General features: G+C 42.7%; 1 protein-coding gene across 7 annotated transcripts in view; it reads right to left on the bottom strand.

The window, feature by feature from the left end:
* CDPF1 (cysteine rich DPF motif domain containing 1) overlaps window positions 1-15,855 on the bottom strand; it is a 183,796-nt gene extending 167,941 nt beyond the window's left edge. For 2 of the 7 annotated variants that reach the window (XM_069228239.1, XM_069228238.1), the window contains exon 1: window positions 15,734-15,801. Coding sequence is in view for 1 of the 7 variants with exons in the window: in XM_069228244.1 (XP_069084345.1) it covers window positions 15,734-15,792 (59 nt within the window). In the remaining 6 variants the exon portion in view is untranslated. Of the gene's footprint in view, window positions 1-14,847; window positions 14,867-15,733 lie in introns of those variants that run through there. The other 5 variants (XM_069228242.1, XM_069228236.1, XM_069228244.1 and 2 more) reach the window with 5 other exon arrangements.
* Between the last annotated feature and the right edge of the window lie 3,725 nt (window positions 15,856-19,580).

Here is a 19,580-nt window from a genome sequence, read left to right as displayed (position 1 = left end):
TTGCTAAAAAAGGGTCATTACACCTGGCCTTTATGGACCTTACTGTGGCATTTGACCGGGTAAATAGATCAAAATTGTGGGGCTGACGATTAATATGAGATTGGATCACAACATAGTGTAATTTTTGCATGACCTTCACAGGGATCTCTCTGTAGCCGTGACATATAATCATGTGGGGTCTCTTTTTTCTTCCATAAAGCTCCTTAGGGGCATAAGACAAGGGTGTGTACTGGGCGCACTTCTAGTTAAACACTATACGCTATTGGGTCCAGCTTTGAGCTCCACCTGCAAAGACATTCCCCATGCGGGTACTCAGTTAATAACTGCGCTTCTGTATGCAGACGATGCTGTGCTAGTAGCAAGAACTGCCATAGAACTCCAAAGATTATTTAACTCTATTATTGATTTTATGACCTCAATGGATTTGACTACCAATTTTACTTACTCTCAGATAATGTTAATGGGTCCCAGACCTAGTAAGCAGTGTGCGGAGAGAGAAGCAAGTGAGCTTCTCAAACCCTCGGTATGGGCCTACAGTCTTGTTAAATCTGCATTACCTATGGAGCCCTATCTAATTGTGACTATAACTTCCCTAACACAGCTTTTTAATAACTAGATTCAGGCTGAATTTACTTTATTGCCTACCTGCTGAACCTCAAGGATGGCATAAGGTTGACGAGCTGGGCCCATGCTCTTGTGATAATTTTTTCTAGCCAGGACACTTAGCACTTTATGTTGCTGTGCGATCACTATTGTTCCATTTAACAACATTTTATAGACCCATTACTGAAACACAAAGTTTTTTGACAAGCTAGAGCAGCTCTGATTAATCTTCAAATGTTATCTTGTCCTTATGATTGTTTCAGTGTGGTGAACTTTTTGGGTGCTGCTATTAGGTTGAAGAGGAGAACTGCTGTGTTAAACCGTGGATCATTAATTGTATCCTCAATTGTTTTTACATTGTAAAGTGGTTTTATTTTGTACTTACCTATGCTTTTTATTCTTTTTTGAACATGGGATATGCATTTTAATTCTGTGTGCACTTTTATGGTTTTAACTAACCAAAATAAAGTAGTTTGACTGACTGACTGGTTGTCCGACTTTCTTTTCGCAAACAAGTATTACATCTTGCTCACTGCCAGGAAGGGGAAAGTCACTACATCTGTGAGACGACTGAGGGGTATTTATTAAGGAGATGTTGCTGGGTTTCTTTCTCACTTACGAAAATACTGTGCTTGCTGTGAACGGTGTCAGTTAGTCAATACCCCAATGGGAGGCAAAGGACCCCTATGACCTCTACCTTTAATAGATATATCCTTTTACTGAGTAGGGATGGACTTGGTAGGACCTCTTTTGTCATCATCAAGGGGATATAAATATATCCAGTACTGGTTGACTATGCCAGTAGGTATCTAGAGGCAGTGCCCTTAACTAGCATAACTACACAGGTGGCGGGCCTGGCTATGATTATTTTTTTTTTTTCCAGAGTAGGATTTCCTAGAGAACTTCTAACAGATCAGGGTACACCATTAATGTCTCAATTGATGTCCCAGATTTGTAAGGTGCTAGGCAAACACCATCTACACACTCCGGTATACCTCTATATCACCCACAAACTGATGGTTTGGTGGAGAGATATAACCATACCATAAAGACCCTATTAAGAAAAGGGTCTGCTGGATACAGGAAGAGATTGGGATACAAAATAAAAATTAAAAAAAAGCTTCTCTTGGTTCTGTTCACTATACACATTCATGTACAGAGCGCCACTGGATTTTCACCCTATGAACTTTTCTTTAGCAAATAAACATGTATGCTGCTTAATATGGCCACTGAACAATGGGAGGAGGAGGATGAGGGGTGCGAACTCTTGCAGTACGCATCTACTGTGAAAGAGAATGTACAGAAGTTATGGGAAGAGATATACATAAACTCGGAACGAGCACAAGAAAGTCAAGAGAAGGAGTACAATAAAAACAGCAGATTACAACATCTTTCTGTTGGGGATAAGGTGTTACTATTACTTCTCTCCTCTGACAATACATTTCTAGCACATTGGTGAGGACTCTATGAAGTCCTCCAACAGGTAAGCCCCGTCACCTATAAGGTCTCAGTTCCACACAGAGGTAAACAGGGACAAGTATATCATTTAAACTTCCTAAAGCAGTGGAGAGAACAAAATGATGATGACCCTCCTGAACATCCTGCCATGTTATGCACAACTACTCAGGCCCTCCAAATTGCCTTTTCCCCGGCTTACCTGGATCCTCAGCCACATTATGGACAAAAATGTATGCCCACACCGTCAGTATGCTGCGGCATACCTGGACAACGCTGTGGTGTTTGGTTCCTCCCAGCCTTTATAATTACTGCATTTATCAGCTGTTCTCTCCTCCCTAAAAGACACTGGTCTCACACTAAAACAAAAGAAATGCGTTCTTGCTACTGACTCCATTCAATAACTGTGTTACACTATACAAAGGGGAAAAATTGGCCCTTAGCCCGACAAAGTGCAGGCCATCAAGAATATTCCCTATCATCTTACCAAAAAGAGCAGTACGATCCTTCCTGGGGCTAGAGGGGTATTGCAGACATTCCCCCACTTCTCACAGCTCGCTGCCCCACTTACAGACTTACTGAAAAATACATAACCCAGCTATTAATAACTGGAGTACGGTGCACCAGACAAGTTTTGACCAGCTCGAAAACCTCTTATATGACGGACCTGTCTTGATGTGTCCCGACTACTCAAAACCCTTTGTATTACAAACAGACGCCTCTGGTAGGGGTTTGGGATCTGTTTTGTCTAAACCAGATGAAAAGGACCAATTACATTCCATTCCATATATCAACAGAAAACTGTGCCCCAGAGAGCTTTGTTACGCTACAATTGAGAAAGAGTTTCTGGCCATGAAATGGGCCATTGAGGCCTGGTAATACTATTTATCGGATCAGCAGTGTCTGCTGTATACTGATCATGCTCCCTTATTATGGTTGGCCAGACATAAAAGACACCAACCTTTGTGAACTGAGGTGGGTTTTTAGCTCTCCAACCCTTCTCCTTCTAGGTACTTCATCAAAGAGGTCTCTCCCTTCCCCATGTGGATTATTTGTCCAGGGATGCAGCTATTTCTCGGCCCCACGGGCCAATCCTGAGGGAGAGGATCAGTGACTGGGATTCCAACTTGGCGGCCATGGGAAGTCTATCAGAAAAGACAGGCAGCATACCCGACTGCAGGGATACCATTGGCCTACTCAGTAATTCAGGCATCAGGGGGAGAAGCGAGACACCTGTAGTTCAGGCGGAACAGCTGTGTTAACAGGAACATTTGGAAAATGAAAAGGAAGAAGCAAAAATACCAGAGCCAGAGAGGGAGGACAAGACCGACGGAACCACCAGAGACGGGGAATCATGGAAGGCATGAAATGAGGAGCTGGAGGCCGGGACCGCCAATAGCCATCTAAGAAGGGAAGAGCCAAGCCCAGTGGAAACCAGGATCTATGACCGGAAGAGAGGCCATGGGGACCTGAGCGCCACGACTCGACTCCCGAGTTGCAGCTTAAGGCAAGTGTAGGGGGGTCACCTGTTTTTGCATGCTTATAAGGGGGAACGGAGTAAGAGGGCTGAGGAGTCCTATCCCTATTGAGGTTGTCAGTGTCTGTTAGAGGGAGGGAGGTGGGATAACAAAAGAAAGAACAGCCACTCAAACGAACACCGAGGAAAGCACAAGGGTGTTGGTGGTGGATTAAGATAGAGGGATGAGAAATGATCTCTCAGACTCCTTTATTATTCTCCTGAGGGTCACCGCCAAGAAACCGAGGAGAGAAGACGATCTCCAAATCCTTAGACATGTTATCTGAAGAAAGAAGTTCTTCTTGCCGTGGACATTTGACAGAAAACTTATTTTCATGATACTGAGAAAATAAAAACACAACCTTCCCTTATACCCAGTGTTGTGTCAAATTAGTGTCACTGCTTTGTTGCAATGTCCTAACACCCACTCCTCCACCCGCTGGCAAAATCCTCCCACCTTCAACGATGCCATCTATTCACCCCCCCCTTATTAATAACAATAACAATTATCTGGCACCCTGTCATTCTCCACTACCACCTTCCAGTTCAAACCCCTCCCTATCCAAAGGTATATGCTCAATGTGAGAACAGGTGCTGCAAGAACAATCAGGGCTGACACCAGATTGTGATTTCCTGTGAATGACAGGGGATACAGTTGCAGTAGTGCAAGAATGGCACCTGTGTTTGCTGGTGCTCCAGCTTCAAAGCCTGGTTGTTGACTTCGCTTAAGCATGACATTCAATAACTGGGTAATGAAAACAACACAGTACGCACATGGCATCATTTGGGAACAGTGAAGTAGGAATTAATTTCCTGTTGACTTGCACTGAAGTATTGAAATAAAGGCTATTAAAAAGACAATTTAGGCTTTAAAAATCATCCTAGCAATATTGTTTGCATGTAGGGTGAAAATGTTTACTTGTAGCCTTTTTGCAGCTAACCTAGTTACTGCAATTATCTCAGATCTTCCTGGTATGTACACGGTGTGCCAGAAAAAACATAACCACAATTTTATGCTAATAAATATGAATATCATAATTAGGCCTCCCAGTTTCAAGGTATTTAAGTTGTTTGACATTTTCTTTGTATTTATCCAGATTTATTTTTTCCTAATTTTATCTGTATTTATATTTAATTTGGGTTTTGTAAAAAAATAAAATAAAAAAATAAAACGCTGAAAGTAGTATATTGCCATATTTGTTTACTGGTAAGTGTACACTCTAACTTGCATGTCTAATAAGTTTCAGCAGTGAAACACCAACAGGTGATAAATCAGAACACATATGAACGCATGCACATTTTAAAATCGAAATTGTGCTTACATATACTGCTGTTTATGCCTCATTACTAAAATGTCCTTTTTTAAATCCCTTTGCCTGTTAATTTACAGAGTTATTGGCTTAGCAGTCATGAATGACATAATTTAGAATAACTCATAAAACAACCTAATACATGTTTTTGTCCACATTTAAAAAATGAATACAGACACGACAGTACATGATTTTCTGTCTGTATTTATCTGTGAAAAACAGTAAAAACAGCAAGGTGGGTGAGACTGAAAAATCAGCATGGAGAGCAGAACCAATAGTCAGGATCGGATCCTAGAGATGTAGGATTTATACAGGCTTTTTACCCTTCGTTCGAAATCAGCCAGTAAATGGGTATCTGCGGGCCCAATGGAAAAATGCAGCAGGAGAGGGCCAAATTATGCAGCAGGGTTGAGTTAATTATGTGACAAGAAAAGGCAAATTATGCTGCACAGTTTGTGAAATTCTTATGTCATTTTTAGGGCGCGCGCAAGCGCTTCAGACCTGTTGTGATCTTTAACCAATCCCATGTCACGCCCATCACTTTCATTCTTGAGACTGCCTTTTAAAATCCCCCTGATTTTATTTGTCAAATGTATGCATATGTCATGCCTTTTCTGGTGATAAGCCCTCCTCGATAGCACCAGCCAACTACTATTAACATTCGTCTTTTACAAATGGTTTCTGGACAATTTTTTTTTTTTTTTTTTTTGTTCAAGCTTTTCTGTTGTTTCTCCCCTTCGCTCTCCATGCCGCTTTCAAGTATTACACAATGCAAACAATCTGCAGTTTGCAGTGCTTTTCATGGGATTGGTAAACATGAGGGAGACGTCGATTGAGGCTTGCATGCTAAAGGTAAGTGTAACTGGGCACCGAGCTTAGGCTCTAATTGGTTTTATAATGAGTGAAGTATACACGTAAATAAGATGACTGATGTATTTTTCTATGTATCATTTTTATTTCATATTGACTTTTTTTAAGCCCCATATTGTCTGCTAAACTGGTCCAGCTGTGGCGCCTCGGAAAGGCTTTCGCTGTGCAGGAGTCTTGTTAAAACTTAAACATTGATTACAGCTAAATTCTGCTGCATAAACGAGTATTCTTCTAATCATATTATTTTTACCATTACACACCAGTTCTTCTTGTGAATGCAATGCATTTGTTAAATAGCTTTTTGGTGTACGTTTGTCCTGTACTTGACCTTTCTGTGTTAATAGAAGGAAATTGCAGTGTAATTAAACATTATTTGGTCCTTCACACAGGTTTCATTCTTTTTGGTTTGGTGAGTGAATTAATTGTTATTCGAAGAGTATAACTGAAATTAAACGTATATAAGTTTCATGAGTGTTTCCCCTCAGAAGAAGAGGGGTGGAATGGCTGCAGAACTTGTGGCAGTTGCCAAAGAAAAGATATTTGAGCCTGCCCTGGGCACCATCCTCCATGTAATCACGGGCACTATTTGTAGTCCTGAACTTCCTCCTACAAATCACTCATATCAGGTGGATTAGCCCTATCATTTCAACAGCAGAGTACAGCTACCACACACCACACTTAAGATGTACTAGGTGTTCCTATGACACCAAACGAGTGGCAACAGTGTCCGCAGTGATGTGGAGCGAGGTGGTAATCCTGTCTCCAAGTATTTAGCCTCTCAAAGTTGGGTAGATGATTTCATGCATGCAATGATGGGAATGCAGCTCGTTACATCCTGAGTCAGGCATATAAATTATGGATTTAGCCAAACGAAACCATGATGGTCCCATAGAATGTTAAAAGTAACCATCAACATAGTTGGTAAGGGCCTTCCTTTTGGCAGCTCTTTTTAGCTCGAGCCTAGGCAGTATGCATGTGCTGTCTCTCGACATTTTGTAATGTACATCTGTGGCCTTGCGCAACACCCATCACTTTCATTTGTTCCTTGGCCTGCTGTAGCATATGGTATCTTATTCTTATAATTGTATTTACCTGTGCTTGTTGTTTCTTTCTTAGTTCCTACCTTTCCTTACTCATTGTTTATATTCAAGTGATTAGTTCTATATCGTTGGGCAAACAGAATCTCTCTGAAGAGGTTCTGGATCCCTGGGGGGCATTGCTAGACTGACCTTCAGCCAGATCAGATGCGTATGCCTGCCGTGGACTTACAATAAACTTCACACTTGGATTACCCACTCTTTGCATGTGAGGAATTCATCTTTCCTGCTTCCCCATACTACATCTTTGGTACCAGGATTGGGGTGAGGATTTTGTGTGGAAAAAAATACTACGGAGCAGTTTGGAGTTGACACGGAGTCAACGAGTCCACCGACCAGCATATACATATTGGAATTTGGCTCATCGCGATCGTCAGCACTCTGCACGTAAAGTTTGCACAGCGTTTACTTTTAATACGCCTTGTTTGGTTTCTGGCGTTTATCTTACTTGTTTTGAAGGCGCGAGGATCGTTTCCTTTTGATTCTCCGCGCGTGAGCCACCAGCGCGTGAGTCACTTCCCTCAACAGTCTGCCTCGTCCTGGAGCGTCTGTCGTCACACGCCGCAGTTTGGTTGGCTACGTAACGACGTCGCACGTTGTATCAGTACCAACGTGGTTGCCTTGGAAACGGAGACGTCTACGTGCGACGCTATGCTTCCGAGCTTTCGAAACTGGTCACCTAGCAGACGAAACGCGCGTAGGATTTAAGTTATAGCTTTTCAGCAACAAAGCGCTCGTTTAAGACGCGCGTTTTGTTACATCGTGCAGGGATTTGTGTAAGTGAGGAGAAAATTGTTTTGAAACATCATTTTAAAAAATATAATAATATAAGAGAACATATTTATATTTAAAGCAACTTCTCCAACAAGAACATTAGTGTTGCTTCAACAGCAATCTTAGCGGAGAAAGTGTTCTTGGCTTTAAGAATTTGGGCCTGAATTCATTTACAAGGCATCTCTACTCCACCTTTGACTTTATTTTGTCATCATAATTATGGCGACCAGTAATCTAGTAGTTCAGCCTCCACCTTTCTTAACCAAAAGCGGAAAACCGGACATTAAATGGAAAGAATGGATAAGGATTTTTGAAAATTACTTGGTTGCAATTGATGCTAATGACTTTCCTCCCACCAGGAAGTTGGCCCTCCTATTTAATCATCTAGGTGTGGCCGGGCAGCGTGTTTTTGACAATTTGCCTATTATTCCTCCACCAAATAAAAGTGGTGGTGACACTGCAATATGGAATGTTTATAATGAAGCGAAAGAAAGAATTGGGAAGCAGTTCTCAGATGAATACAATGTTTTATTAGAAAGGTTCAATTTTGCAATGTGCAAGCAGTCTATGGATGAGACAGTGGATTAATTTGTGGCTAATTTGCGTGTGCTGGCTGCGAGATGTGATTATGGCTCTCATGTAGACATACATATTAGAGACCAGGTTGTGTTCCACTGTTATTAAAAAAAAATTCAAGAACGGTTATTAGCGTGTCGCAATCCTTCCTTAGAGGAAACATTAGACATAGCTAAACCTGTTGAGAGATCCATTGTTACCTCTAAAGTAGTATCAGGACACACAGATAATGTAGGGGTTAATCAGTTAATAGAAAACTCTGAAGTTAACTATATTAAGGATAGAACTACAAAATTTAATAAGAACACATCACTGTGTTTCCGCTGTGGGTCACGCAATCACTTAAACAACAACCAGTTGGCAAGAAATGCTTAAAATGTCAAACAATTTGTCATTTTCAAGTTGTTTGCAGGCAGCCTAACCATTCTTACAAACCTAGTGGCAATAGCAGGAGAGTAAAAATGTGTACTCCAAAGGTGAACAGTCAGATGATGGAGTAGACGACTGTACTACTAATCCATCTAATGTCGTTCTAACAGTGGATATTGCCACTGTTAGAAATATCAAGGGACCCATCTGTCAAGCAGTTATTGACTCAGTTGAAATTTCTGTCATGGCTGACTCTGGTTCACCTGTCACCATTATTGCAGAGGTCACTTACCGCAGATACTGGCCAACTATGAAAGTATTGAATGATGCTGACATTAGTCCCAAAGCTTTCGGAGATCATGACATTGAGCTCTTGGGGTATTTTTTGTCCTTTTTATCTATTTTTAGGAAGAAGCACAATGACCAAAATATACGTGGCAGTGGATGGCAGAGATATCATAGGATGGAAAGATCTTGCGAAGTTGGGCATTGTATTACGTCCCGGCTTTGACAATCCCATAGTCTTAGGAGAAATGCCTATAGAAGAATCAGAAATCAGTTTACCTGTTACCAACATCTCAGTCTTTTACAATGAAATACCCTGAGGTATTTGCTGATGTAATTGGAGTTGTCAAGGGTTTTGAACATTGTATCAGACTTAAGGATGGAGCTGTTCTCGTTTCACATAAGGTAAGACATATTCCTATCTCTGTGAAAGGGCAACTCAAAGATCTCTTGGAGAAACTGGTCAAAGACGGCATCATAACCCCCACAGACTCCTCTGAGTGGGTTTCGTCCATTGTTCTCACTAAGAAGAGGAATGGGGATTTGAGGTTATGCGTGGATTTAAGATCATTGAATAAAAATATTATCATTGACTGTCATCCCCTTCCTCGTATACAAGAGATGATTGCTAGTTTGGGCACCTCAAAATTTTTCTCCACTATTGACTTACACTCTGCATATCATCAGATTGCTCTTAGTTTAGATTCTCAGGAACTCACTACTTTTGTGACTCCTTTTGGGGCACATAAATATCTTAGACTTCCTTTTGGAATAGCTTCTGCGGCGAGTGTTTTTTAAAAATTAATGGATTCCTTGTTTGGCGATTTTGAGAACGTATGTGCCTTTCAGGATGACATTTTGATTCACACTAAAGACATGAAAGAACATATTATTATTTTAGACAGTGTTCTCTATACTCAAAGATTGTGGTATCACGATCAAGAGAGAGAAGTGTAAATTTTTGGTTCAGAGTGTAGAATACTTAGGACACTCTATTTCTTCTGATGGCATTAAACCCAAACAGGGAAACCTGGAAGCTATCACAAATGCGCCTTGCCCATCGAATAACGATGTCTTTGTGAATACTATTCAAGGTTCGTTGATGGTTACGCAATGATAGTACAACCCCTTAGAAATCTGTTGAAGAAAGGCAGTAAGTTTGAATGGGGTGAACAAGTGATGGCAGCATTTAACGCTATTAAAAAACTAGTACTGTCTGCTCCGGCTTTGAAGCCGTTTATACCCTCAGCTAAATCCTTTGTAGCGGTGGATGCTAGTATGAAATGCTTGGGGGCAGTCTTTGGCCAATGGGTGGATGGACAACAACACACTATCGCTTTTGCGTCAAGATCTCTCTCAGAAGCTGAGATCAACTACAGCACCATTGAGAGGGAGGCCCTAGCCTGCGTCTGGGCAGTATGTACGTTTAAGACCTATATTTGGGGTATGGCCTGTACACTGTACACGGATCACAAGCCACTTGTATTCCTAATGGATGGGAATGGCTTAGGTAAGGCCTCGTCAAGATTAGTAAGACTGTTGTCCAAGTTGCAAGAGTTCAACTTAGAGGTAAGATACCTTCCTGGAGGGAAAAATGTTAGGGCGGATTGCCTCTCCAGGTTGCCTTTACCCCTGTCTGATACTGAGCATGAAGACACGGAGTGTGTAATTGGTGCTGTAGACGTGGTTTCAGTTTCCAAAGGTTTATTTTCTGAGCAGGATTGGATTTCTGCGATGTCAAGAGATTCTGTTTTATCAGAGGTGATGTTTCATGTTACTCAATGTTGGCCTAAAAATCAGAATTTCAGTGGGGAACTTAACACCTACCGCCAACTAGCTGCTGAATTGTCGTGTGAGAACGGTGTGTGTATGAGAGGCCCTGTTTGTATTCCCCCTTACGATTTGAGGCCTTTGCTTATAAAGGCTGCTCATGAGGGGAATTTAGGTATTTCAGCTACTTGTAAAAGGTTAAAGGAAAAGTACTGGTGGCCATGTCTTGACAAACAAGTATCGAATTTTGGGGACCAGTGTAATTTTTGTGTAGTATCTGATAAGCATTGGAAGTGCCATAATGAACCTTTGCACAATATTCCTTTACCCAATGGCGCTTGGGAAAGTATTGCTATAGATTTTTCAGGTCCTTTCAATCTCCTGCCTAGAAATATGAGACACATGATTGTTGCCATTGATTATTTTTAAAAATGGATATACTACACTTTTGTGGAACATGCTGACACAGAATCTGTTATTTCATTTTTATCATCTCTATTTTTTTTGGAAGGCCCACCGTCCAACATTGTTACTGACAATGGTGTACAGTTCATCTCCAGCAAAATAGAAAACTTCTTGCTCAAATTTAACATAAAACACTCATGTGTGGCTTTGTACAGTCCAACTTCTAACGGACTTGTGGAGAGAGCTAATCGGATTCTTAAAGAGGGGATTCAAACAGCCATTGCAACCAACTGCAATGTGAAAGAATTTTTAAATGAGAAATTATGGGCATATTTGAATACTCTGCATTCCACCACAGGTTTTTCGCCTTTTGTGTTACTCAGAGGGAGGGAATCTAGATCTAAATTAACACCTTCATGGATGGCCTCCTTCCACAAGGGTGTGAATGTTGATGTTAAAAAGCTGAAACAGAAAGTTTCGGAGAAACAATTTGTCCAGAAGCGTGATTAGGTTTCTAGGAAAAATGTGAGTGAAGTGATGGTTAGTGTGAATGACTGGGTATTGATTAAGAAACCGTGTAGGGTACCCAAAGGTGCATCAAAATATTCGTTACCTGTTAAAGTTTTAAGAGTTTTGAAATCTGCTGTGTTGCTGGATGTCAAGGGGTGGTGGAACAAAAACTCCATTGTTCCGATTTCCTCTTCGCAAGCTGACATTTTCAAACAAGTCTATGCTGGACGTGAAGATGATACCAGTTCTAGTGCCGGATTCATCAACAGTTCTACTAATATTGAAGACAGGATGTCTAATCACACACAAAATGATCCAGCTACCAAGCATGTATCTTATTCTTATAATTGTATTTACCTGTGTATAATTGTATTTACCTGTGCTTCATTGTCTTCCTTTTGCTTTGTGGAGGGGGAAGATGATGTAGCATATGGTATCTTATTCTTATAATTGTATTTACCTGTGCTTGTTGTTTCTTTCTTAGTTCCTACCTTTCCTTACTCATTGTTTATATTCAAGTGAGTAGTTCTATATCGTTGGGCAAACAGAATCTCTCTGAAGAGGTTCTGGATCCCTGGGGGGCATTGCTAGACTGACCTTCAGCCAGATCAGATGTGTATGCCTGCAGTGGACTTACAATAAACTTCACACTTGGATTACCCACTCTTTGCGTGTGAGGAACTCATCTTTCCCGCTTCCCCATACTACACCTGCCTTTCCAAATTCCCTTGATTTCACAGGTAAATGCTTTACGTTTGTCTCCCCATGAGGTTGCTTTGTTACTGCCTTGGAGACTGACTGTTGCATGAAGTATTGCATGATCAGCCATATAGTTTAGTGCAGCGCACTATTCTTTTCTTTTGCCTCGCCACTTCGCGTTGCGTGGCCGAATGCTGTTTCTTCCTTTTCCTTGTTTTGGGCATGCAAATCTTTCTTTGTGTTGTCTGCACAAAAAGGCTGCATGCTGGAGGGCGTTTTATTTTTTATTTTTAAAAGGTTAATATTGCACAAACTCGATTGAAGGAGTGTGTTACATGGGTGAAGTTTCATATAGCACAAACTCATACTGAGGGGCGTTTTACAAGACCACTACTTAAGAACAAGTTTAGCAATTGAAAAATACACAATAGGCCTCCTAGGATAGAAAATGTGTAAGGCACTGCACCATCTAGGGGCTGCATGTATGGTTACAATGCATTACTTTCTGCCATTCTGTTTTCATGTCGTTAGGCCCTCTAGAGATGGACTATATGGTTACATAACCGTGTTTCTTACAAATGCTTTTTTGTTTTATTATGGTGTCTTTTAGGGGCTGTTCTGAGCATTACAATCAAGATACTACAATATTCGCTGCACTTGCAAACTTTTCGGGGCATTCCATTGACAAAACATGTTTGCCCATAACTCACCGTGTGGTGGTCCTATGACAATAGGACCCCCCTCAAAACATTCAGTACAACGTGATCTTTCTGTCTAGGTCCTCTATAGGTCCCCACACTATGTTGGGCGGGACCCAAAAAAAGTAACCTCTCCCACCATTCAGTGTCTTTATAAGTTCTCTAATGGCTGGAACTTTTGTTTTGCAGCTGTGAGTAGTTTGTGTTTTAAGGGCCTTGTTTGTAATAGTGTTGTAGTAGGTCTACTAAGCCTGAAAATATGTAAAGCACTACGCCCTCTAGGGGCTGTACATATAGTTACAATGTATTACTTTCTGCCATTTTGTTTTCATGTTTTTATGCCCTCCAGGGGCTGACTGTATGCTTACATGACCTTGTTTCTTACAAATACGATTTTATAGGGTCCTCTAGAGGCTGTTCTGAGCACTAAAGTCATCATACTATAATATTTGCTGCACTCAGAAACTCGCCCCATAATGCTTTGCGGGGCATTCCTTTTACAAAACATTTTTACCCATAACTCACAGCACTATGTGCTCTTTCTGTCTAGGTCATCTCTGGGCCCCGACACTAGGATAGGGGAGAACCCCAAAATAATAATATAAAAGAAGAAATAATGGCAATATTTTAATTTGTTGCTGAAAATAGAGGAAGAAGGTAAATGGAAGTGCTTGAGTTATATGCAGCGCCACTGGACTTAGGTGGCAGAGAGGACCAAATTATGCAGCAGGGTTGACCAATTTATGTAGCAAGAAAAATCCAGTTTTGCATTTACAACTCCAATAGCTCTAACCCAAGCCAATGTGAGACCTATTGTATTGGGAATGCTTGTTAAACTTGTTAACTGTCTGGACATTGGTTGCACCTCTTTAGTACCAACTTAGCACCCAAATAAAAGCAATAAGCTACAGAAAGCTGACCAGTAAAAGTTTGCAAAGAGCCTTCCACTGGCAACATGTGACTTTTTTAGCAACTTCTGAACGGATTGCAATAGAAACTTTTTTGTTAAAATCTGCATATTATGCAGAGGATGATGGCTCATGCTGTAAATCGGTAATCATGCGAAAATCCCGTAGGCCGCACAATCGCATAATAAAGTGGCTCGGGGTATCTGTTTTTCCTTATATCACGGTTTTGCTTTACCTCTTATTGCAGTTTTTAGGTGCATAGCTGCGTGCAAGCACCGCTTTTCCGCCGTATTGTTATGTATATGGGCTTTTAACCATGCCCGCTGCACGCCCATCACGATTACTTGTTCATGGGCTTGCCTTTCAAAAATCCTTTGTTGTCATTGGTTACTGCTTTACGTTTGTTCCTCCCTGGGGCGGTTTTGTTACCACCTTGGCCATCGACCCTGTTACATGGATAATTGCACTTTTGCCAATAACTTTGACTGCGAGCAGACTTCTTTTTCCTTTTGTCTCTCTCCTTCATGCACACGCTCATGGCAGCTGTGGCGCTTCAAATCGGCTCGCTTATGTCAACTGTTTTACTTTTTATTTTCAGTTTGTGTTGCAAGAAAATTCCAGTTAGGAATTTACAACGCTAATAGCTTAAACTTGAGCAAACGCGAAATCCACTGCATTGCAAATGCTTGTTACAAACAGTGGAAACCCGACCCAAAGACCAAGCGCTTCACATGAGCACTAGTTACATTATGCCTGGTGAGATTAAGTGATTTGGCCAGAAACACTATACTGAGTCGACACTGAAACTCGAACCTCACTCCCCAGTCAAACAACCAGCAGCACTGATCCCAAGGCTGCACATCCAAGGTAGAGAAAGCGCAGCTCGTTATGGGCTCAAGGCTTTAATATAACCACGAGCTGAGCCAGGTGCCAGGCTCGAGCCTGGCTCGATATTTCAGAGGCTTACTCACCTCTAACTAATATGTTAGGGGAAACACTTACGCTTTTGTCTCCTGGACACAGTGACAGCCGGTAATTTTAGGAGGGAGGCAGGAAGCACACACACTCATTCATTCACACATAAATGCACATCCATTCACAACACTCATCAACATTCAGCTCCGAGGTCCCAGGAGGGTTGGGCCAGCTGCCTTCCATCTCTGGGTGACCTTAGGTCAGCCAATGGGGGAAGGCAGCAGTCCCAACTTATCATAGAGTGGGATGGGGTCAGTGAGACTTCTGACCCCTCCCCACTCTGTAATGAGGTGTCACTGGTTGACACTCACCCTGGGCGCTTCAGGGCTTAAACCTGAAGCACCTGGGTCTAAGCCCATAGGAGCTGGGACCTCTACAGCCCAGCAAAGTTCTGCTCAGGCAGTCATGAGTCTGCGTCTAGCTCCTGGCTGCCTGAGCTGAAAATGAACAGTGTCTGTCAGACTGACCATTGCTCAGTATGACAGGCACTCTTCATGAGGGGCAAAAGGTGGGGGGGCGTGGCCCCTCGCTGCCTGGAAATCAAATTTCCAACCATAAACTGATACTACTTTAACTAGTGATAAAGATTTGCAGGTGACTCCATGTTAAACATATTGGACGGTGGAGTGTGAAGTCACGGTGTGGCTCTTGTCGATCTAACACCTCAAAATAATGATTCTTAAAAGAATAGTCAAGAGCTGGAACACTGTGCCCATAGGGGGTCAACTGCTAATCCTCATTTATAACTAACAAAATCGTACTCCTCATACAAATTAAAAATGTTTATACATGCCAGTTCGCCCACAGGCTGACATACGGGAAGATTATGGAAACCTTCAAGTTGTAGTTCTGTGAATTTACACAAACGGAGACGAGCAACCACAGCCACGTTTTCAATACAACTCACACTTACCTATGACTCTCAGCGAGAGGCTCCAAAACAGGAGGACTGCATGCAAAGCCGCCTTTCATTGTAAGTAGGTTACTTCCCGAAGTCCACAACAAAGCTAGATTCTCATTGGCTCATTAGTTTATTGTCCCATATTCTGATTGGCCAGTTGAAGCTTCCCTCTCTGACGTGTATTGTTCCAGTTTAGTGTTGCTAGATTGGGCTAGATCACGCACAATTGATCTGTTATTTCCAGTTCTGTGGGAAAAATTGGTTTGTGCGGGTTGCACCCTGCAAGAATGAGGGATAGTATACAGTTCGCAAGAGCAGAAATTGTGCGCTTACCATTTCTGCAAGACTGTCCAGCCACAAATATCCATCTACTGCCTGCCACTGCCCCATCAAGCTCACTTGCTCTGCGAACGACAGTGTGCTTGACGCGACTCTCGCAAATTATTGCTGAAACTCGGTGAATTTGAATACAAAGTTCAAAATGGATCGGCACTGAAAAGGGGTAGGACCTTTGTTGCAGCTTTGCTTCAAACTTAACTTCGTTGAAAACGAATAATTGCAGCGCCCTCAAGTGTCTCAGCTCCCTTCGTGAGTAGCTTATAACTGCTACGCTCTTAAAACCTCTTGTTTAGGTCAGTTTACACAGCAGTTCGGTTCAGGTTTATTGCTGGGCATTCTACGACTTGTAGTCCGGATTTTATAAATGTATGAATTAATATTTTATGTACAAGATAAAATCCTATAGACCTGCATGTCAACACACATTTCCCATTTATATTTTAAAACGGTTTACTACAAACTGTTTCAAATCTAATTAAGTAAAGCATTTGAAAGATTTGATATGATAAACAGGACTACAAAACCAGTGAATGAAAAGAAACGACTGGGCTGGATCTGCAGGCAGCCAATGCATGGACATGGGAAACGTGAAAGATCCGTAGTTGTAAAGCACGGCACTGCAGGTCCGGCGCTAGGCATAGGCATTGTGGGCAGTTGCCCTCCCCCCCTCAGCCCACTAACATGGGGCCCCGCACCAGTATGGCACAAAAGGTGTCTCCTTGCAATTGAGCTCAGAAGAGGGGGGCTGGTTACCGTTGCAACGGAACACATTCTGCAGGTTTATCCTGCAATTAGGCACGCACAAAATCCCCCACCCCACAAGACTAATGTCCTGCTGTTTAGCTCCCTGGCATCTTGTGATGAGCAACCTTCAGGCCTTTATGAGCTGTTAATAGGTGCTTGTAGGTGGCTAAGAGGGAAGGACTGCAGCCAAGGAGGGGTCTGCTTAAAGCAGCTTCATGAGCAGAGACATCTATTGAGATTCCAATGGCCCTGAATGTGTATGAAAATTAGAGGGGCCTCATACATTCCCTTTCTGCCCCGTGCCCTAAAAATCTTAGAACTGGTACTGTGGTACACGCATAGAGGCTGGAGAGCCTATGGACACTCAAGTCAAATGTCTGGCTCTACTCGAGGTCCTTGTTATGTTGTGGGTGGTACAACCCATCTCACACAGTTGACCCGGGGGTGTTCTTAAAACATACCTCCTAACAATGGGTCTGAATGGTTACCCCGGCGACGTCAGGAAGAAAAAGTATAAAGCTGCCCAGGTCGTATGCCTCATGGTCACTGTTAGACTTTTCATCCTTGGCGTGGTCTCCCTTAACTTTTTGCCTCTGTTCCCCAGGTTGTTGATGTGTGCTGGTCTCTGATTTTATTGTTTTTGTTACTCTGGGCACTTTACCACTGCTAACCAGTGCTAAAGTGCAAGTGCTCCTGTTTAAAATGTGTACGTAATTGGCTCTCCATGATTGGCATATTTGTTTTACTGTTAAGTCCCTAGTAAAGTGCACTAGAGGTGCCCAGGGCCTGTAAATCAAATACTACTAGTGGGCCTGCAGCACTGGTTGTGCCACCCACATAAGTAGCTCTGTAATCATGTCTCAGACCTGCCACTGCAGTGTCTGTGTGTGTATTTTTACACTGTAAATTAGACTTGGCAAGTGTACCCACTTGCCAGGTCTAAACCTTCCCTTTTCTTACATGTAAGGCACCCCTAAGGTAGGCCCTAGGTAGCCCCAAGGGCAGGGTGCAGTGTATGGATAAGGTAGGACATATAGTAATGTGGTTTATATGTCCTGACAGTGAAATACTGCCAATTTCGTTTTTCACTGTTGCAAAGCCTGTCTCTCTCATAGGATAATATGGGGGCTACCTTTAAATATTATTAAAGTGTAGATTCCCCTAGAGAGTAGATGGACATGTGGAGTTTGGGGTCCCTGAACTCACAATTTAAAAATACATCTTTTAGTAAAGTTGATTTTAAGATTGTGCGTTTGAAAATGCCACTTTTAGAAAGTGAGCATTTTCTTGCTTAAACCATTCTGTGACTCTGCCTTGTTTGTGGATTCCCTGTCTGGGTCAGTTTGACAGTTGGTTGTTTTTCACCTCACAACAGACAGTGACACAAAGGGAGCTGGGGTGTAACCTGCATTTCTTGATTAGCCATCTCTGCTAGGAGGGAGGGGTGGAGTGCTCACTCTCATCTGAAAGGACTGTGCCTGCCTCTAACAATGCCGGCTCCAACCCCCTGGTATGTGTCTGAGGCCTTGCCTGGGCAAGGCAGGATTTCACAAGTAGGTGTGAGTCCCCTTTGAAGAAAGGTGACTTCAAAGACTAAAATGGGTATAAGAAGGGCACCCAAATCTACAGACTTTAGAAACACTTCTGGAACCAAGAGGAACCTCTGCCTGGGGAAGAGCTGAATAGCTGAGGAAGAAGAGCTGCCCTGCCTGTGACTGTGCTTTGTGGAGCTATCCTGCAGTTGCTGCTTCTGCCAGAGTAAGAGGGCAAAGACTGGACTTTGTGTGCCTTCCATCTTGAGAAGAAATCTCCAAGGGCTTGATCTAGAGCTTGCCTCCTGTTGTTTGAAGTCTCAGGGACAGCAAAGACTTCTCTCTGCCAGCACCTGGAGTCTCTGGAGAGACTCCTACTCTGCCCTGTGGTGCCCATCCAGTTCCTGGGACCCTGAAAGGAGAAGCTGGCAGCCTAAAGACAAGAAAATCGACGCACAGAGCGCCGTGCGGGGAAAAGATTGACGCGAATCCGATCTGCGGCTGAAAAAACGACGCGCCGCCGGCTCCGCAGCTGAGAAACGACGCTCGCAGGAAACGCGACCGAAAAATCGACGCACGGAGCAGGAGAAACGACGCGCAGCATCGCTGACGGAGGCTGGGAGATCGCAACCTGCGCGGTGGGATTTTCGGATCATCGTGCGGCTGGATTTTCGACTCGTGCACCGCCGTGCGGAGTTATTTTTGACGCACACCCGCCCGTGCGGGGTTATTTTTGACGCGCACCAGGTACATTTTCACTCTAGCAGCGCTAGTGTGTTTTTAAAACTACTTAAAGACTCTTTTTGATTTTTAATTAATAACTTGACTTGTGTATGGTGGATTTTTGTCGTTTTGGTCTTGTTTTGTTTAGATAAATATTTCCTATTTTTCTAAACCTGTGTTGTGTCATTTTGTAGTGTTTTCATTAAGTTACTGTGTGTGTTGGTACAAATACTTTACACCTAGCACTCTGAAGTTAAGCCTACTGCTCTGCCAAGCTACCAAGGGGGTAAGCAGGGGTTAGCTGAGGGTGATTCTCTTTTACCCTGACTAGAGTGAGGGTCTTTGCTTGAACAGGGGGTAACCTGACTGTCAACCAAAGACCCCATTTCTAACAGTCACTGTTACACCATATACCCTGGTTTGTGCCTGGGCCCTTCATCGGCCCCAGACATCGCCATAGCAACCCCTAGCGGCTACAAGATGAATCTCCGTGACCGCACCAACAGACTCAGAGGGGGCAT

This window comes from Pleurodeles waltl, chromosome 4_1 (assembly GCF_031143425.1).
Source record: "Pleurodeles waltl isolate 20211129_DDA chromosome 4_1, aPleWal1.hap1.20221129, whole genome shotgun sequence".
Lineage (NCBI taxonomy): Eukaryota > Metazoa > Chordata > Amphibia > Caudata > Salamandridae > Pleurodeles > Pleurodeles waltl.
Note: the sequence above shows the minus strand (reverse complement) of the source record. Positions and strands in the feature narration are given on the sequence as shown.